This window comes from Rutidosis leptorrhynchoides, chromosome 1 (assembly GCF_046630445.1).
Source record: "Rutidosis leptorrhynchoides isolate AG116_Rl617_1_P2 chromosome 1, CSIRO_AGI_Rlap_v1, whole genome shotgun sequence".
NCBI lineage: Eukaryota > Viridiplantae > Streptophyta > Magnoliopsida > Asterales > Asteraceae > Rutidosis > Rutidosis leptorrhynchoides.
The window spans coordinates 591,336,674-591,354,453 of NC_092333.1; the positions used below are offsets into that span (position 1 = coordinate 591,336,674).

The 17,780-nt window shown below is 34.6% G+C and overlaps 1 protein-coding gene across 1 annotated transcript; it reads right to left on the reverse strand.

The window, feature by feature from the left end:
• Positions 1-15,678: 15,678 nt before the first annotated feature.
• LOC139883463 (uncharacterized) lies at positions 15,679-16,551 on the reverse strand. Its single transcript, XM_071867641.1, has one exon. The coding sequence runs from the start codon at positions 16,505-16,507 to the stop codon at positions 15,746-15,748; it is 762 nt and encodes a 253-aa protein (XP_071723742.1). The 5' UTR covers positions 16,508-16,551; the 3' UTR covers positions 15,679-15,745.
• Positions 16,552-17,780: the final 1,229 nt, after the last annotated feature.

Genomic DNA, 17,780 nt, shown 5'->3' on the forward strand with positions numbered 1-17,780 from the left:
TGGTGACAAATGAGAGCATTCGATGTCAATATCGACGTTAAAAATATATATATATGTAAATGACAATTCAGAGGCGTCTTCGGTACATGTGCAGAGTGTGCAACCGAACAGGGCCCCAAATTTTATAGGGGCCCCGAATTTTGAAAAATAATAATGCTCATTTATATATATACAGTAGCGGCATATTATTGAAATAAAAAATTTAAATCATAATTAGCTAGTTTACAGAACACGTGTTCAAACAAGGTAATTTATTATTGTTTGGCTGATTAGTTATCTCAATCTATAATAAAAATGATATTGACCTAAATCATTTTAATTGGCCCAATTGAACAATATATGAATTCAGTCATTCAACCATACGTGATACATACTTACTTTTATACATAGGGGGCCAGTTTGTATGTGTCGAATAGGGCTCACAAAATCATTGAGACGGTCCTGTGACAATTAAAACTCGGACATGAGGTGTTTTTCATGTGTGTCTTCTCCTAGCAAGGCGTTAGTAAATTTTCATTGCGGTCCACAAATTTTTAGTTAAACCTACTGCTTTCGGAACCCAACATTGATTAGATTAAATGAAAACTCGGTGTAATTTGAAGAAAATCGCTTGGACATATGTGTGCATTACTAAATCAATCAATTAAGATTATTAATTATTAATTATTAGTTATTATTATTATTATTATTATTATTATTATTATTATTATTATTATTATTATTATTATTATTATTGGTATTATTATTATTATTATTATTATTATTATTATTATTATTATTATTATTATTATTATTATTACTACTACTACTACTAGCAGCTTAATACCCGCAAATTTGCAGGGTTTTTTTTAGGGACGAAACAAAATTTGAATTGTCTGAATAGTTATTTTTTATATGTTATTTGTTAGGCTGTTAAGAAATCAAAACAGTTTCAGTAGTAATGTTCAATTACTCATAATAAAGTAAGCAAGTTATAAATAAAACAAAGTTGATACATTTATGTATCACAAAAAGTAACAATAGCAAATATAACACAAAACAAGCAAATAATGATAAGTTTGTGCAAATGACAACAAATATCTGAATATAAATGTATCACTTAAAGTAAAACAAGTAGTCACAATAGCAAATATAACACATACACTTGATATACACACTATATCAATAAAAATAATCAAGAAAAAATGGCACACTGATATAAAATATATTAGTAATCAAGATCAATGCAACTATGAAAATGAACAAAAACAAAGTTGACTATACATATATGATAGTATAACTTTATATCCATCTGACCCGCCCATTTGACTACCTATATGCAATAAATTGAGTGACATGAGCAAAAGAGACAATGAGATATGAATGATGAAGCAGTGAATTAATAGCACCAAAACATTTGAGTCAACTTACATCTTTAATTGCTTGTTTCAATTCAAATAATGAATGAAGTCTCCTGAACACATAAAACGATAAGGACTTCGAGTGTACCATATCAATGTATCACATTATCTATGATAAGACTTTTCTTGAGAGGGTTTGCATCAGAACATAATTGTCCGCCATAGCTACCATACCATGGGCTTTAGTAGCTTTGATTATAACATCCACACTCATGTCCCTCACCATCAAACATAACATAACTGAAACAATACTCCATGTGAATATCTAATCAAACCATGGGATAAAAGTCACCCAAATTTTGCATTCGTTGTAAAAATAATACGGTCACATATATGAGATACAACTGATAATTTCTAATCAACTTTAGCATTACCTTAAAATTCAAATAGAGTAGTGTTATTTAAAGTACATAATTAAAATTCGATACTTATGAATTCGAAATAGAATTGTAATGTTACCTACATTACTAATGTATGGTTGGTACTAATATTTGATGTTATGTTGGATTCCACCTCCCTGTAAATTCTATATCATATGAGGTACACACAAATAAGTGATTTTGACCTGCATATGAAAACTCTTATGATAAAAGAGTTGTTAGAATAAAACTAAATGTACCACTTAATATGCCCTTTTTATATCGGATGAACATGTTCCCAATATAAGGTTGTTATCCATCTATCTCTAGTGGTGTATTCATGAGGAAGAAGATGAAAAAAGTGACATTTCCACAACAATCAAGAGCATCTACTCTTCCGCTGCATTTACATACAACACATTTATGGTCAATCTCATCACATGGTCCTGGTGAAGTCGACCCATTTGAACCCTATATGTTCATATGCACATTACCACAAAATCAATCTCGTCGGCACTCCTAAAAAATTCTTATCTACTTATTTGAGAAGAAATAGGCACTATAAAAAAATGATGTACATACCTACTTATGTTTTAAGCAGACTGTACATGAAAAACTTTCACTACTTTTCATGATCACTGTACATGAAAAATTCTCGGACTGTCTACGTCACTTCGTTTATCGTCTAATAGATAACAGCATTAGAATATGCCACAAAATTTTTGGAAAAGGTCAATTTTCATACAGTCGTGCTCTTACATTTCATGAAAATTCAGATAAATGATACCCCAAGCATTCATTTTTATTTTTTTTTTTTTGCATCAAGAAGTCAAGAGTAAGGGAGTCACCTACCCACATAATTCTATAACGAGCATAAAGATTTCCAACATAAGCAACTACAGCAAGCTAATTTCCATTATCAGCAAGATCAATATCAATTATCGATCTTTCAAAGATATCCTTAATCTCAACCTCCTTAAGATTTATAAGAAAAAAAAATATAATAATAGTCAACACCCTCAAACCCATCTGACATACGCAAACACCAAATATAGTGTATTACCAAAAATAAACCGGAAATTGGCAAGCAAGAAGAACATAAACACCCGAAACTATTTAATGAGTAATATTATGTTAACTTCATATCGTTATAAAATTATAATTGTAAGCAGGCGACTGTTTATATCCATTACGATATCGATTCATTGTTAGCAGAAAACAAAGATGAAGAACATATGGTATTTTTAAGGCCATTATATACCAAAATAATCATTTAACGGTAAATTATAAATCGATTAAATATCATACGAATTGATTACCTGATGCAAACGAAAAATCATTTAAATTGTTAGCAAGGATCATCGATGGAAATTAAAAGAACCAATTTGACGCCAATTTAGGGTTTGATACTACAGAATCAACGATCATAGTGCAATTTTTGATGATTTGATTGGGAACCTTGGGCCCTGTTCGCGGAATCCCTAAGGAATTTGATGGAATTGGAATTGAATTCCATAGACCGCTCCGTTTGGTTGACATATTTTGGAAGGAAACAAATTCCTTGGAATCTTGAGATTCATTCATCTATGGAATGTTCATTCATTCAAGATGTTGATGGATTTGAATTCCTTCCAACATTGAATTTTTCGGGTCGCGACTCCCGAGCGCCTTTTTGGCCCTCTTTTTCGGGGCACGTTTTCAGAAAGCGTTTCGGCGTGCGTTATCGGGGCGCGGTTTCTGAGCGCGTTTCCAGGGAGCGTTTTCCACGCTCGTTTTTGGGTCGCGTTTTCGGGTCTCGTTTTCATGACGCGTTATCATGGCGCGTTTTCGAGAACTTTTTTCGCAGATCGTTTTCGGCGCGTTTTTCTGGCGCACTTTTAGGGGCGTTTTCAAACGCGTGTTTTCGGGGCGCGTTTCCGGCGAGCAATTTCGGGGCGCTTCTTCAGCGAGCTTTTTCGAAAAGCATTTTCGGGGCGTGTTTTTTGGACACGTTCTCGGGGGGCGTTTTCGGGCCACTTTTTCGGTGAGCGTTTTCGTATCGCCTTTTCGAATCGCGTTTTTGGGGCGTGTTTCCAACTCCAGTTTCCGTGGCGCGTTTTTGGGGCGCGTTTTCGCAGGGCGTCCGGAAACGCTCGTATTCGCAAGGATCCGGAAACGCACGTGTTCGCAGGGAGCCCGGAAACGGGCGTTTTCGCACCGCGCCCGGAAAAGCGCGTTTTCGCAGTGCTCCCGGAAACATGCTTTTTCGCAGGGCGTCCTTAAACGCGCGTTTTCGCAGGGCGTCGGGAAACGCGCGTTTTCGCACCGCGCCCGGAAACTCGCTTTTTAGCAGCGCGTCCGGAAACACGCGTTTTCGCAGGGCGACCTTAAACGCGCGTTTTCAGGGCGCCCGGAAACTCGCGTTTTCGCACCGCGCCCGGAAACGCGCGTTTTCGCAGCGCGCCCGTAAAAGCGCGTTTTTGCAGCGCGCCCGGAAACGCGCGTTTTCGCAGCGCGCCTGGAAACGCGCATTTTCGCAGCGCGCCCGGAAACGCACGTTTTCGCCCTGCGACCGGAAACGCGCGTTTTCGCAGGGCGCCCGGAAAAGCGCGTTTTCGCAGGGCGCCCGGAAATGCGCGTATTTGCACCGCGCCCGAAAACTCGCGTTTACGCACCGCGCCCGGAAACTCGCGTTTTAGTAGCGCGCCCGGAATCGCGCGTTTTCGCAGCGCGTCCGGAAACACGCGATTTCGCAGGGCGCCCAGAAACACGCGTTTTCGCAGGCGCCGGGAAACGCGCGTTTTCGTACCCGCCCGGATGTAACAACCCAAACCAAACCACGTTCGAACCCGCTTAAAGTATCACAAAGAAAAAATTATTTTTGTTGCACAGCTATTGGCGCGGCGCGCCAACCTTCTGCGCGGCTCGCAAAAAGGCCTGGACAGGCTGCTGTCCCAAAAAGTCAAAAACATGAAAATGTTTGACCACTTCCCGACGTATTTAGACAAAACGCTTTTCACAACATATTCATATATGAAAAACTAACACGTTCCATTCATAAAATAAGTTTTACGAGACCGGGCCCACATCGGCCGTTTTACGACTTTCGTACAAAATACAAGTTTTCAACCACATGATTTTTAATACAAAATAAAGCCGAGCATGGCGATTGGGGATACGCTACCCAATCCTAATCGAATCCAAAAGCATGCCTCTAAAGCAACTACGCAAGTCCACTAGTCCCCGCACTTACCTGAGCCGTCGCGTCCATGCAATCTATAAAAATGTCAACAACGAGAGGGTAAGCTAACGTTTAGTGAGTGAGAATATACTACATACATATATATGCATAAAATGGACACGCCACATAAATAAACAAATACCGCATACCGAATCATCTAAGCATAAAGGCAAGCTAATCTAAGCATACCGTACGATCACTAAGCAACAAGCTAACAACATCAACAATGAGTAAGTTCACCAACGACAATGTGAACAAATGCCAATAAGCTACACCCGGAGGGTTAGCTACATCACGACAATACAACATTATACGTATACAATATTTAACATGTTAAACAATCACAAACACAATATGGTTAACCATAACGCTATGGTGCTACCGGCTCGTGGTTCACACCATACGTATTTGAGTCATACTCTTTGATAGTGCTACCGGCTCGTGGTTCACACTTCGACGCTACCGGCTCGTGGTTCACGCCTCGTTTTATAGTGCTACCGGCTCGTGGTTCACACTCGATGCTACCGGCTCGTGGTTCACATCTATTTTTATAGTGCTACCGGCTCATGGTTCACACTCGATGCTATCGGCTCGTGGTTCACATTTATTTTTATAGTGCTACCGGCTCGTGGTTCACACTCGATGCTACCGGCTCGTGGTTCACATCTATTTTTATAGTGCTACCGGCTCGTGGTTCACACTCGATGCTACCATAACATCCACAAACAAATACGCCATAAACATGAACGCATAATTATTCCACTCACAATATTAATCCTTCGCCATTGGGGTTATATAATCCACATCACCCGCCCATGTGATAACGTACACACAAAGTGTGCACCTCGTCAAAGGTGGTCAATCAAAATGCACAACCGTGCCAATTGGACCTATACACAAGTTCATCAATCCACCTATATGTGAAGTGAGCTCTATGACCGAGAACCACTTCACCCGACCCGCACCCATCCTACACATACATATGCACATAGGATATTAACACTCACCTTGTCGCCTTGAAGAATGCCACCGAATAATCCGCAATCGCCGATGGAATGTACATATTCCATTTATCACATAACAAGTAACACAATTAGGGTGGATATACAAATCAACCCAAATTGACAACTAGTGCAATTTCGACCCAAATGCACTTCCAAGCACCAATCGCGCCCAAATTAACCAATAATCACTAACACAAGTGAGAATGGTCCTAATACGCCAATTAAACCCAATCATAGGTGTTAAACACCTATCTTGCCCATAATGACACTTAAACCCTAATTTTGACCCAAAGGAGTCAACATCGCGCCGTTAGCGAGTTTTGACACCAAAACATATTTAACTCGGTTTTATACTTCAACTTAATCCATTTTAAGTTTATAAACCTTATTAGATCGACAATTGGGTCATAATCATCACCAAACCCTCAAAATTAGTCAACCCAAATTCACCTAAAGTGGTTCCAACACTTCCATAATCACTAAACCTAGTGATTAAACTCAAGATTAAAGCCTAATCAAGGCCAAATCGTCAACCAACCCAAAACCCGCCAAGTGACAAGAATAACTAGTCACCATAAACCCATTTCATCATCTAAGAGGGTTTCACAACAAATTAAACTCAAACCCTAACTTGAATATCAAATCTAACAAATGTAATTCGGAGTTTGAACTTACCAATACCACCAAAATGATGCCGTTGACGAGTAGAACAACTTTAAAACCCGAGCTTTGGTGAGAATCCAACTCCTTCTTCTCCAATTCAAGCTCTCTCACTCTAGAACCCTTCCTCTCTCTAGATATGGATGAGAGTGTTTGTGTGGGTGAGAAATGAGCTCCAATGGAGTTCTAGATCAGTTTTGGTGACCCTAAACCGACCCTAAATGAAAAGACCAAAGTACCCCTCATTTAAACCTTTTAAAAAAGCTGAAAATTGCATTAGACGGGATCGGAGCGCCGCTCCATAAGGTGGAGCGTCGCTCCAACCTTCAGGTCAGTTTTCAGTTTCTTGTTTTGGCCATAACTTTTTGACCGTAGCTCCGTTTTCGATGAATCAAATATCGTTGGAAACATAATAAGATTTTCTTTCCAATAGTAAGGCTTTGAAACATCAACTCAAACTTTATTTGGGGTTGAAAAGATACGTACACACCTTGTCACTTCAGACAACGTCCAGCTTCCTTCGACGTTCGAGCAAGCAAAACGTACGTGCTTCCTACACTTCATACACGCATCGTACACCATAAATACATTATGTACAATAAATATTTGGGTCTTACATCGGAAGTGTGCGTTCCCGCAGCACGTCCGGAAACCCGCGTTCCCGCAGCGCGTCCGGAAACCCGCGTTTTCGCAGCACGTCCGGAAATGCGCGTTCTTGAACTGCGTCCGTAAGCGCGCGTTTCTGGATCCCCTACTGAAACGCGCGCTTTCGCAGGGCGTCCAGAAACGCTGATTTCCAGATCCCCTGCAAAAACGCGCGTTTTCGCAGCGCGTCTTGAAAAACGCATTTTATCAGCGCATACGAAACACGCTATCTCGCAGCGCGTCCAAAAAAGCGCGATCTCGCAACGCGTCCGAAAACGCTCTTTTTCACAACGCGTCGGAAAACACGCTTTTTCGGATCTCGTTTTTGCAGCCTATTAAAAAACGCGCGTTTTCGACACACGTTCTCAAATCGCGAATCTAAATTTTTGTTTTTTGAAAAAAGTGAGTCTGAAAGTGAACACAAAATTTAGAAACGTAATTCTTTTTATAACTTTTTAATTATTTTATAAAATGAAATTCAATTCCATTCCATGTCAAATAGAACACATTTTTTCACATTCCATGGAATTTTCGGATTCCAGTTCCTTCGGATTTCAATTCCTTTGACACATTCCATTCCATCCAAAAAAATTCCACGAGCCAAACAGGGCCTTAGTTTCTACGGCGGATTTTGATTTGGGAGTATTTGGGGAATTATGTAGATCCCTATTATCTATGTTTTCTCCCGTGTTTTTTTATTTGCAAGGGTATTTTTGTCTCACTATTACAAATTTTGAAGATTATGAGGTCATAATCATGACAAGTAGTTTTTAATGATGTAGATTTAATGATAGCTTATGAGTGGAGGGCTAAGATTAGAAGTTAGAGATTTTGATGATCTATTTTTGTGTTTGTTACTAGTATTATATATAGTAGAGATTATTATTATTATTATTATTATTATTATTATTATTATTATTATTATTATTATTATTATTATTAAAAGATCAGTTTAATTTTTTTAAACTACGAAGTATAGTTTACTCGATAAGTAAACTCAACTATCTCCAAACTCCAAACTCAACTGTTCTAGTCACATTAAATTTGTTAGTGGAATATAGCTACTAGGCCCAGTAGCCCAATACCGTTCTAAATCTAAAATGAAAGCACTTTAACCAGCCCAGATTATACGTATGCCCCAAAACCTTTAAATGTTGTTCAATAATATTCAAATTTTGCTCAAAGCCTTTCAAATTTTGCCCAAAAACTTTCATATTTTGCCCAAAAAAATTTGATATGTTTTAAAAAAAATTCGCCCCCGGTGGAAAAAAAATCATGCTTCCGCCACTGCTGCCCCCTCATATACCACTCAGGCAATGCCTCGGTAAAGAATATGCCATTTTGATATTAAAAATATATATTATCTTAAATCATACAGTAACTGCTATGGAAGGCTTATGTTTAACCTTGTGGTGGGAGGTAAGATCGAGTGACTCGAGTCCCCTCCTTAAAACAATGGTATTTATCAGATTATAAAGTGATTACGAGGAGGTTTTAACGACCCATATCTCAGGATTTCTGCCCGTTGCACCTACCTCTCAGGATGGTTAATGGATCGGTTCCCTGTAATGCGGTTCAGGTTTACGCCCGAAAGCGCGTGTGCGCGTGAAAAATGATTGAGCGAGTAAGTTATCCTCCCGTCATTAATTCCAAATACGGTCTTTCAAAAAAAAAAAAAAGTAAGGAATATTAACATGTACATACGCAAACACCAACATATAATTACATTTTCGTAGTGTATATTGCACACATGGAAGATATTAAAGTTTTTCAAATCTACAAAATTAATTTGAATTTGTTATAATATAGTTAACATATGAAATAGTAATGTTGAAAAATGTGGATAATCAATAATTGTTGGCTAGTGAATTTTCTTGTATAAATATATGGTGAATGTAATAAAGAAACTTGCACCTTTCTTAATAAAAATTCTTCTCTCTCTCTCTCTCTCTCTCTCTCTCTCTCTCTCTCTCTCTCTCTCTCTTACTACCTACTAATTCTATAAGTTAACAATAATAATTACAAGTTAGAAGACCACTAATAGTTGTTAACGACAACCAAATTATAACACGTTATCAGCACGAAGTGCTCCGTATAATCAAGGTTTATCTAAGCAGGCACAAGTCACTAATCAAGGTAATAATAATAAAAAAAAAATTCTTTAACGATATCTTCTATTATTTATTAGTAAGGTAAATATTATTATCATCATTATAACTAACATTTATATTTATGTTATTTAAGTTATATATGGTCGGTTATACCGCCTGAATTATATTTCTGTAATCTAACTATTATTAACTTCACTAACATTTATATTTATGTTATATATGGTCGGTTATACCGCCTGAATTATATTTCTGTAATCTAACTATTATTAACTTCACTAACATTTATATTTATGTTATATATGGTCGGTTATACCGCCTGAATTATATTTCTGCAATCTAACTCTTATTAACTTCACTAACATTTATATTTATGTTATCTAACATTTATGATTACTTATGCAATTAATCATTATTTATTTCATGCATACTAATGTTTATTCTTAAATTTATTATTTATGCATAATATGTTTATTCTCTTAATCTTCGTATTTATACTAAACATATTTATACTAAATGTATTTTATAGTAATCATATTTATACTAATAAAATTCTTTTATTAAAATGATTATTAATATAACGGGTACATAACATTCGTTAGCGTCAACTAACGACGTTACAAGGGTCATATATACATAACGGTTGTTAACGTCAACTGACGACGTTACAACGACTATATTTTTCAAATATAAAATAAACATCTCCGTTTTCACATTTTCACAAATCAATCTTCATTTTCTCAGATTACTACTCTCAAAAAGTTTTTGTAAAGATGATTCACACAAGGATGATTTTTCCTATTGTATTAGTCATATTAACTATCATCATTGTTGCTAATATACCACCGGGTGAACATATATTCTATCCTGCCCTTGTGGTTTTATTATTTGTAATCATACCATTATTCTGTTGTTTGCTACTTATGAATTTAAAATAATTTTAATTTCATTTTATTATTTGTCTATGAATAGAAGTTGATTATGATTATGATTTATGTTGTTCATCTTTTTGATAATAGAAAATGTCGAATTTGAAAAGGCTTAAATTTGCTCTTTTAAAATCAAGTGGGAACAACTACTTAACATGGGTTATGAATGTAGAAAAACATCTCGAATCAATCGGTATTTTAGAAACCCTGAATGAAAATAACAATTGTTCCGAGCAAGAGAAAGCAATAGCAAGTATTTTTCTTAGCAAACATATTGACGAGTCCTTAGAATCTACATATTATATGATCGAAGATCCAAGTGTATTATGGAAAATACTCAAAGATAGATACGATATTAATTATCAAGAAATGACGGTGATCCATGAAAGAATAAAATTGAAGATGTTAGTAGACGCTCTTATAAGAATCCCGGAGATTCTTATTAATGATCTGGTAACGTGGATCATCAGTCTAGTATTTCTTGAATACATGAACATCTTGTTTAGCTCTATAAATAAATCCCAAAAGAAAAGAAAACGAGAGTGAATCTGTTGAAAAATCTTAATTAAGTAAACCCTGAGCTACCTTTAGACTTAAATGACCTGAATTTTCTAAGATGCCTAGCTTGTTATGTATCACTCCTAAGTAAATGATTTTAGACCATAATATATATATGTTTATTAGGTGTTATCTTTTATGTATTTCGGATTGTAACTTGTTCGCAGGTAATATAATTTGATTATCTGGCTGAAATATTACTCATTATTTGCTTATCTTATTTGAAGTTTTAGTATGAATCTTGCTGAAATACATCATCAATTAAATGGTAAAGACCTATGTATTGTAGATAGTGGTAACATACACACTATGATCAAATCTAAGAAATATTTCATTGATTTAAATCAAATGAAGGAATTATAAATACTATATCAGGTCTTGCAAACTTGATATAAGGAACGGAAAAGGAAAAAAAAATTCATATTACCAAATGGTACAAATTTTCTGATAAACAATGCTTTGTTTTCTCAAAATCAAAGAGAAATTGATTAAGTTTCTCTGATATATATATATATATATATATATATATATATATATATATCATAATGGATATGATTATCAGTAAATGATAACAGATAATGAGAAATATCTATGTAGCACCGAAAAGCGCATATGATGAAAAGCGCAGCGCATATGATTAAAAGCGCGTATGATAAAAAGCGCATATGATGAAAAGCGCAGCGCATATGATTAAAAGCACATATAATGAAAAGTGCGTATGATGAAAAGCGCAACGCATATGATTAAAAGCGCATATGATGAAAAGCGCAGCGCATATAATTAAAAGCACATATAATGAAAAGTGCATATGATGAAAAGCGCAGCGCATATGATTAAAAGCGCATATGATAAAAAACGCATATGATGAAAAGCGCAACGCATATGATTAAAAGTGCACATGATGAAAAGCGCAGCGCATATGATAAAAAACGCATATGATAAAAAGCGCATATGATGAAAAACGCATATGATGAAAAGCGCAACGCATATGATTAAAAGCGCATATGATGAAAAGCGCATATGGTGATTAATAAAAAAGCACATATGGTGATTAATGAAAAGCACATATGGTGATTAATGAAAAGCACATATAGTGATTAATGAAAAGCAAATATGGTGATTAATGAAAAACACATATGGTGATTAATGAAAAGCACATACGGTGATTAATAAAAAGCACATTGAGAAAGAATCACCAATGTTTCTTGAAAGAATTCAAGGGGATATATATATGGACCAATTCATTCATCATGTGGACCATTTTGATATTTCATGGTTCTAATAAACTTATCTAGCGGATGGTCTCAAGTTTGTGTGTTATCAAGCCGTAATATGACATTTGCAAAGTTTCTTGCACAAATTATTAAATTGAGAACACATGATTCTGATTACACCATTAAAAAGGATGAGCCTTGATAATGCTGGTGAGTTAACATCTCAAGAATTTAATGATTATTATATGTCTACAGGGATTGTTGTTGAACATCCAGTTGCTCATGTGCATACATAAAATTGGTTTAGCTGAATCAATAGATAAACGCTTGCAGCTAATAACTAGATAATTGGTAATGAGTACAAAACTCTCAATATTTATATGGAGACATGTAAATTTACATGATGCGATATTAATTCGCATTAAACCAAGTGCAAGTCATAAATATTCTCCATTACCAACTTAATTTTGGTCGAGAGCCAAATATTTTCCATCTTAGAACATTTGGTATTGCAGTGTATTTTTAATTGCACCACCACAAAAAATGGTTCCTCAAAGAAGGATTAAAATATATGTTGGATATAAAACATCTTCAATCATAAGATATATTGAATCCATGACGGGTGATGTTTTTACAGCACATTTTGCTGATTGTCATTATAATGAAAAATTGTTCCCTATATTAGGGGGAGAAATAAAAAATAAAGAAAAAGATGTTTCATGATGTGAACATCAATTAAGGTATCTTGATACTCGCACAAAAGAATGCGAAACAAAAATTCAAAAAAAAATGCATATACAAGAACTTGCGAATAAATTGACCGATGCATTTACAGATGCAAAAAGAGTGACTAAATCATATATATCATCAGTAAATGCTCTAGTAAGAATTGAAATTCCAAAAGCTGGCAATAATGTCACTCATGAGTCTTTGCCATGCCAAAAATGTGGGAGACCAATTGGTTCCAAAGATAAAAATCCTTGAAAAAAAATCAGATGATAATGATAAAAATCCTTGAAAAAAAATCAGATGATAATGAGGTAAAAGAAAGTGTTCAAGAAGAACCACAAATTAATACTCCTTCTGCAGAGGAGATTGATGATGTCAATACGTAATTGCAATCAATTATGCACATTCAAAAAATATTATGAAACCGAAATGACATGAAAAATCTTGATGCGATATTTTCATATAATGTTGCATATGACATCATGAATGATGATGATGATCCAGAACCAAAATCTGTCATGGAAAAATAGACATGATTGGGATCATTGGAAAAGAGCAATACGAGCTAATTTTGAATCGCTCAATAAAAGAAAAGTTTTCGGATCTATCGTTCTCACACCTAAAGATGTGAAAATGTGGAGTATGGATGAATTTTTGTACGAAAATGAAATGAGAAAAATAAAGTTACAAGGTATAAAGCTAGACTTGTAACTCAAGATTTTTCTCAAAGACCGGGAATTGATTATGATGAAACTTATTCCCCTGTTATGGATACAATTACTTTTAGATACTTAATCAGCCTGTCAGTTTCTAAAAATCTAGAAATGCATCTCATTGATGTTATTACTGCTGATCTTTATGGATCACTTGATAGTGATATATATATATGAAGATACCTGAAGGATTTAAGGTATCAGAAGCATCAAATGCAAAACACAAAGAAATGTACTCAATTAAATTACAAAGATTTTTATATGGGTTGATACAATAGTATAACTAATTAAGTGATTACTTAATAAGAAAAAGGGTATACAAATAATCTTATTTGAACATGTGTTCTTATTAAGAAAACAACATCCGGATATGTGATCATAGCCGTTTATGTCGATGATCTTAACATCATAGGTACAAATAAAGAGATCCATGAAGCCATTCAACTTCTAAAGAAAGAATTTGAAATGAAAGATCTCAGAAAAATCAAGTATTGCCTTGGTTTGCAGATTGAGCATATGCCTAATAGTTTACTTGTACATCAAACAACTTATACAGAAAAGATTTTAAAACATTTCAATATGGACAAGGCAAAACCATTAAGTACTCCTATGGTTGTTAGATCACTTAATGTTGACACTGATCCATTTCGTCCCTGTGAAGGTCATGAAGATATCCTAGGACCAAAAGTACCATATCTTAGTGCAATTGGAGCTCTTATGTATCTTACAAATTGTACAAGACCTGACATTTCTTTTGCAGTTAATTTGTTGGCAAGGTTCAGCTCAGCTCCCACCAAAAGACACTAGAATGGGATCAAACACATATCTCGATACCTTCGAGGAACTATTGATTTAAAAATTATTTTATTCTAACGATTCAAAACAAGATTTGTTTGGTTATACAGATACAGGTTTTTTATCTGATCTTCATAAAGCTAAATCTCAAACTGGATATGTATTCGTAAATGGAGGTACTGCAATATCATGATGTTCTCAAAAATAAACATTGTTGCAACATTCTCAAATCATGCTAAAGTCATTGAATTACATGAAGCTACTCAATGTTTTTGGTTGAGATCAATGGCTACTGATTTTTGTGGACTAGAACGCGATAAAAGTACAACAACTATCTATGAAGATAATGCAGCTTGCATAGCACAGATGAAAGAACCGTATATCAAAATTGACCGAACAAAACACATACCTCCTAGATTCTTCTCATACACTCAAGATCTCATTAAGGACAACCAGATTGAAATGAGATATGTTCAATTCAGCAAAAACTCTGCTGATCTATTCACTAAAGCACTTCCAACTGCTATTTTCAGAACGCATGTTCAATAGATGTAACATCTCAGTGATGTCTACTTGAGGGGGAGTCAACTATATGTTGCACTCTTTTTTCCTTAGCTAAAGTTTTTATCCCACTGGATTTTTCTTTGGCCAAGGTTTTTAACGAGGCAATAATATATAGTCGATATCCGATCAAACAAAATTGTCATTCAAAGGGGAGTGTTATAATATAGTCAACATATGAAATAGTAATGTTGAAAAATGTGGATGATCAATAATTGTTGGCTAGTGAATTTTCTTGTATAAATATATGGTGAATGTAAGAAAAAAACTTGCATCTTTCTTAATAAAAATTCTTCTATCTCTTTTACTCCCTACTAATTCTATAAATTAACAATAATAATTACAAGTTAGAAGACCACTAATAGTTGTTAATGACAACCAAATTATAACAGAATCGTGGTTCACAAATATGTATGAAACTTGATCATATCATTACCTCATTATAAAATTAAAATTAAGATATATACAAAAAGAACATTAAAAAAAAAATTGTTAGTACTAAATAAACTTTAATAAAATCATGTAATGAAACTTATATCTAATGAGAGAGAACGTTAAAGAACTTAACATGTAAATTAAAGGAGTATTTTAGAGCTATCTACGAGTATATGTTTTCAACAATCTTAAGAAATAGGAAAATATGCATCAAATTGTGAGAAATTAAAGTTTTTAGTACAACTTTTTCTTGGAATTTTCTCATAAAACAAATAATCAATCACTTATAATCACATAAACAAAAGTTAATTTTATTAATCTAAGTTATTTCAACTAAAATACCAACTAATTAACTCATAAAATCTAAAGATTAAGAAGAAGCTAACAGCAGCACAAAACAGAGGATTGTGCTTAATTAAACCAAATCCGAAAACAGAGCATCCCAAATCTCAATAAAAACATCAAAAATAACCCTATGATGCTCTTCTGAATTCAACGAAATAAAACACTCCAACAAATTCTCAAGTTCTTCAGATCCATACATCTCTTGTTCAACAATCATTTCCAACATTGATACCTTGAAATCTTCATGTGGATTACTCGATTTCTTCACTACTGCGAAACTATCTTTCACAAGCTTCCCACTTTTTTCAGACCTCTTTAACTTTTCATGCTTTAATTTATCATCTTTTTGTGTGTTTGATTTCTTTTGGGGTTTCTTGAATGTTCTGTTTTTTCGAAAAGAATTCGAAGAATCAGAAGAAAACGAGCGCGAAGAAAATATAGTGGTTTCATCGTCACTATCGGATTCTTCGTCATCATTACGCCAATCGTAGTAATAATTATCCGTTTCTGATTTGAATGAGTTGAAATTTTTGTTGGTTCTGTAATGGGGTTTATTTTTGGTTGATTTTTCTGGTTTCCGGCAAACGTAGACCGCCGGAAATTTGGGGGTTCTTTCGAAAGTTTTTGGGAGGGATGGAATGGGTTTCGGTTCGAATTCGATATCGCATTCGGGTTTAAGAAATGAGTGAGGTTTTGGAGAAAAAAGATCAATAAGTTGACGGTGATGGTGGTTTTCAGGGAAGAAAAAAGGTTGATCGGAGATGTCGGAGGTGTTTTTCGGCCGGCATGATTCGAAGATTTTGGTGAACGTAAGTTTTAAGCGATTATCCATTTTAAGAAGAGAGAGAGAAAAACAGAGTGAAGATGAGTGGGGGAGTGGGAGCGGAAGTGGGAGTGAAGTACAAAATTTTTAAATATGAAGTTATAAAAAGAAGTCACATATGTTTTGACTTTAAAAAGCTAACTATACGAGTATATAACCACTTTACTTTTGTCATTTTATATTACAACTTTTCGAAATATTTGTACCGTAAAGGTTAAAAGTATATATGAAGAGTAGGAATGCTAATGGATCGAATATAGATCGAATATGCCATATACACATTCATATCTATTAACTAAAGTTTCATCCATATCCATATCCATATCCATATCCATTTAATTTTAATTCATCCATCCATACCTATATCCGATAGATTATTCGGATTAATGGATATCCACTGGATATTTCACTATTCAATATTTTTTTAGCTCTATGGCTCACTAATTCACGATATTATGCTGGCCTGGATAACTCGAGAACTGGTGTTCCGATACTTTATTGATCGGGTAGCAATTGCCACCTTGTCTATTCCATAGTGGGCATGTGATTGGGCTCTCATACTGATGTGCGTAGTTTGTGTTATAGTTTTTGTGTATAATAGATCTCCACTGTATAGTTATTTTTCATGTAAGTGCATGGCTCTTCCATGCTACTGATGTGATATTTCCTTGTTTATATAATACAGTACAGAAGTTGGCTTTTAAAAAAAAAACTAAAAAAAATGTACAATTTTAATGAATTATTGAGAGAAATTATGATGATATATTTATATTTATATGCTAAATGTTTATATATATAAATTTTTCGGGTGAAATCAGGTTCATCCATGGATTACAAATTGTCATCCATATCCAATCCAATAGACATCCATATCCATATCCATATTCAATAGTCATCCATTTAGATCATCCATTTAAGCAGATCGGATCGGATGGATATCCATCGGATCGGATGTTAATTGCCATCCCTAATGAAGAGTAGGTGCTTTATCGGTGAAGTTTTTCGGTTTTTAAGTGTTTTATTTAGTTTAGTTTAAACATTAAACCGACGACGAAAAAAAATTTAATATTGAAAATAAAACGTAACTATAAATAAGTATTGTAAGTTGAAAATATCAACTTAGATGGTATATACAATTAAAATCGATATTCTCATCAAATATATGTATAAAAGGTGTATAAAATATGTAATATAAGTCTGGATGACGAGGAAAGAATTTATACCGCTAACTAATCAATCACTCGACCACTATAGCAGTACTTCTCTCGTTTCAAAATAATTG

Excerpts from the sequence above, each read along its gene's own strand:
- LOC139883463 (XM_071867641.1), bottom strand. The coding sequence starts at position 16,507 with ATGGATAATCGCTTAAAACTTACGTTCACCAAAATCTTCGAATCATGC.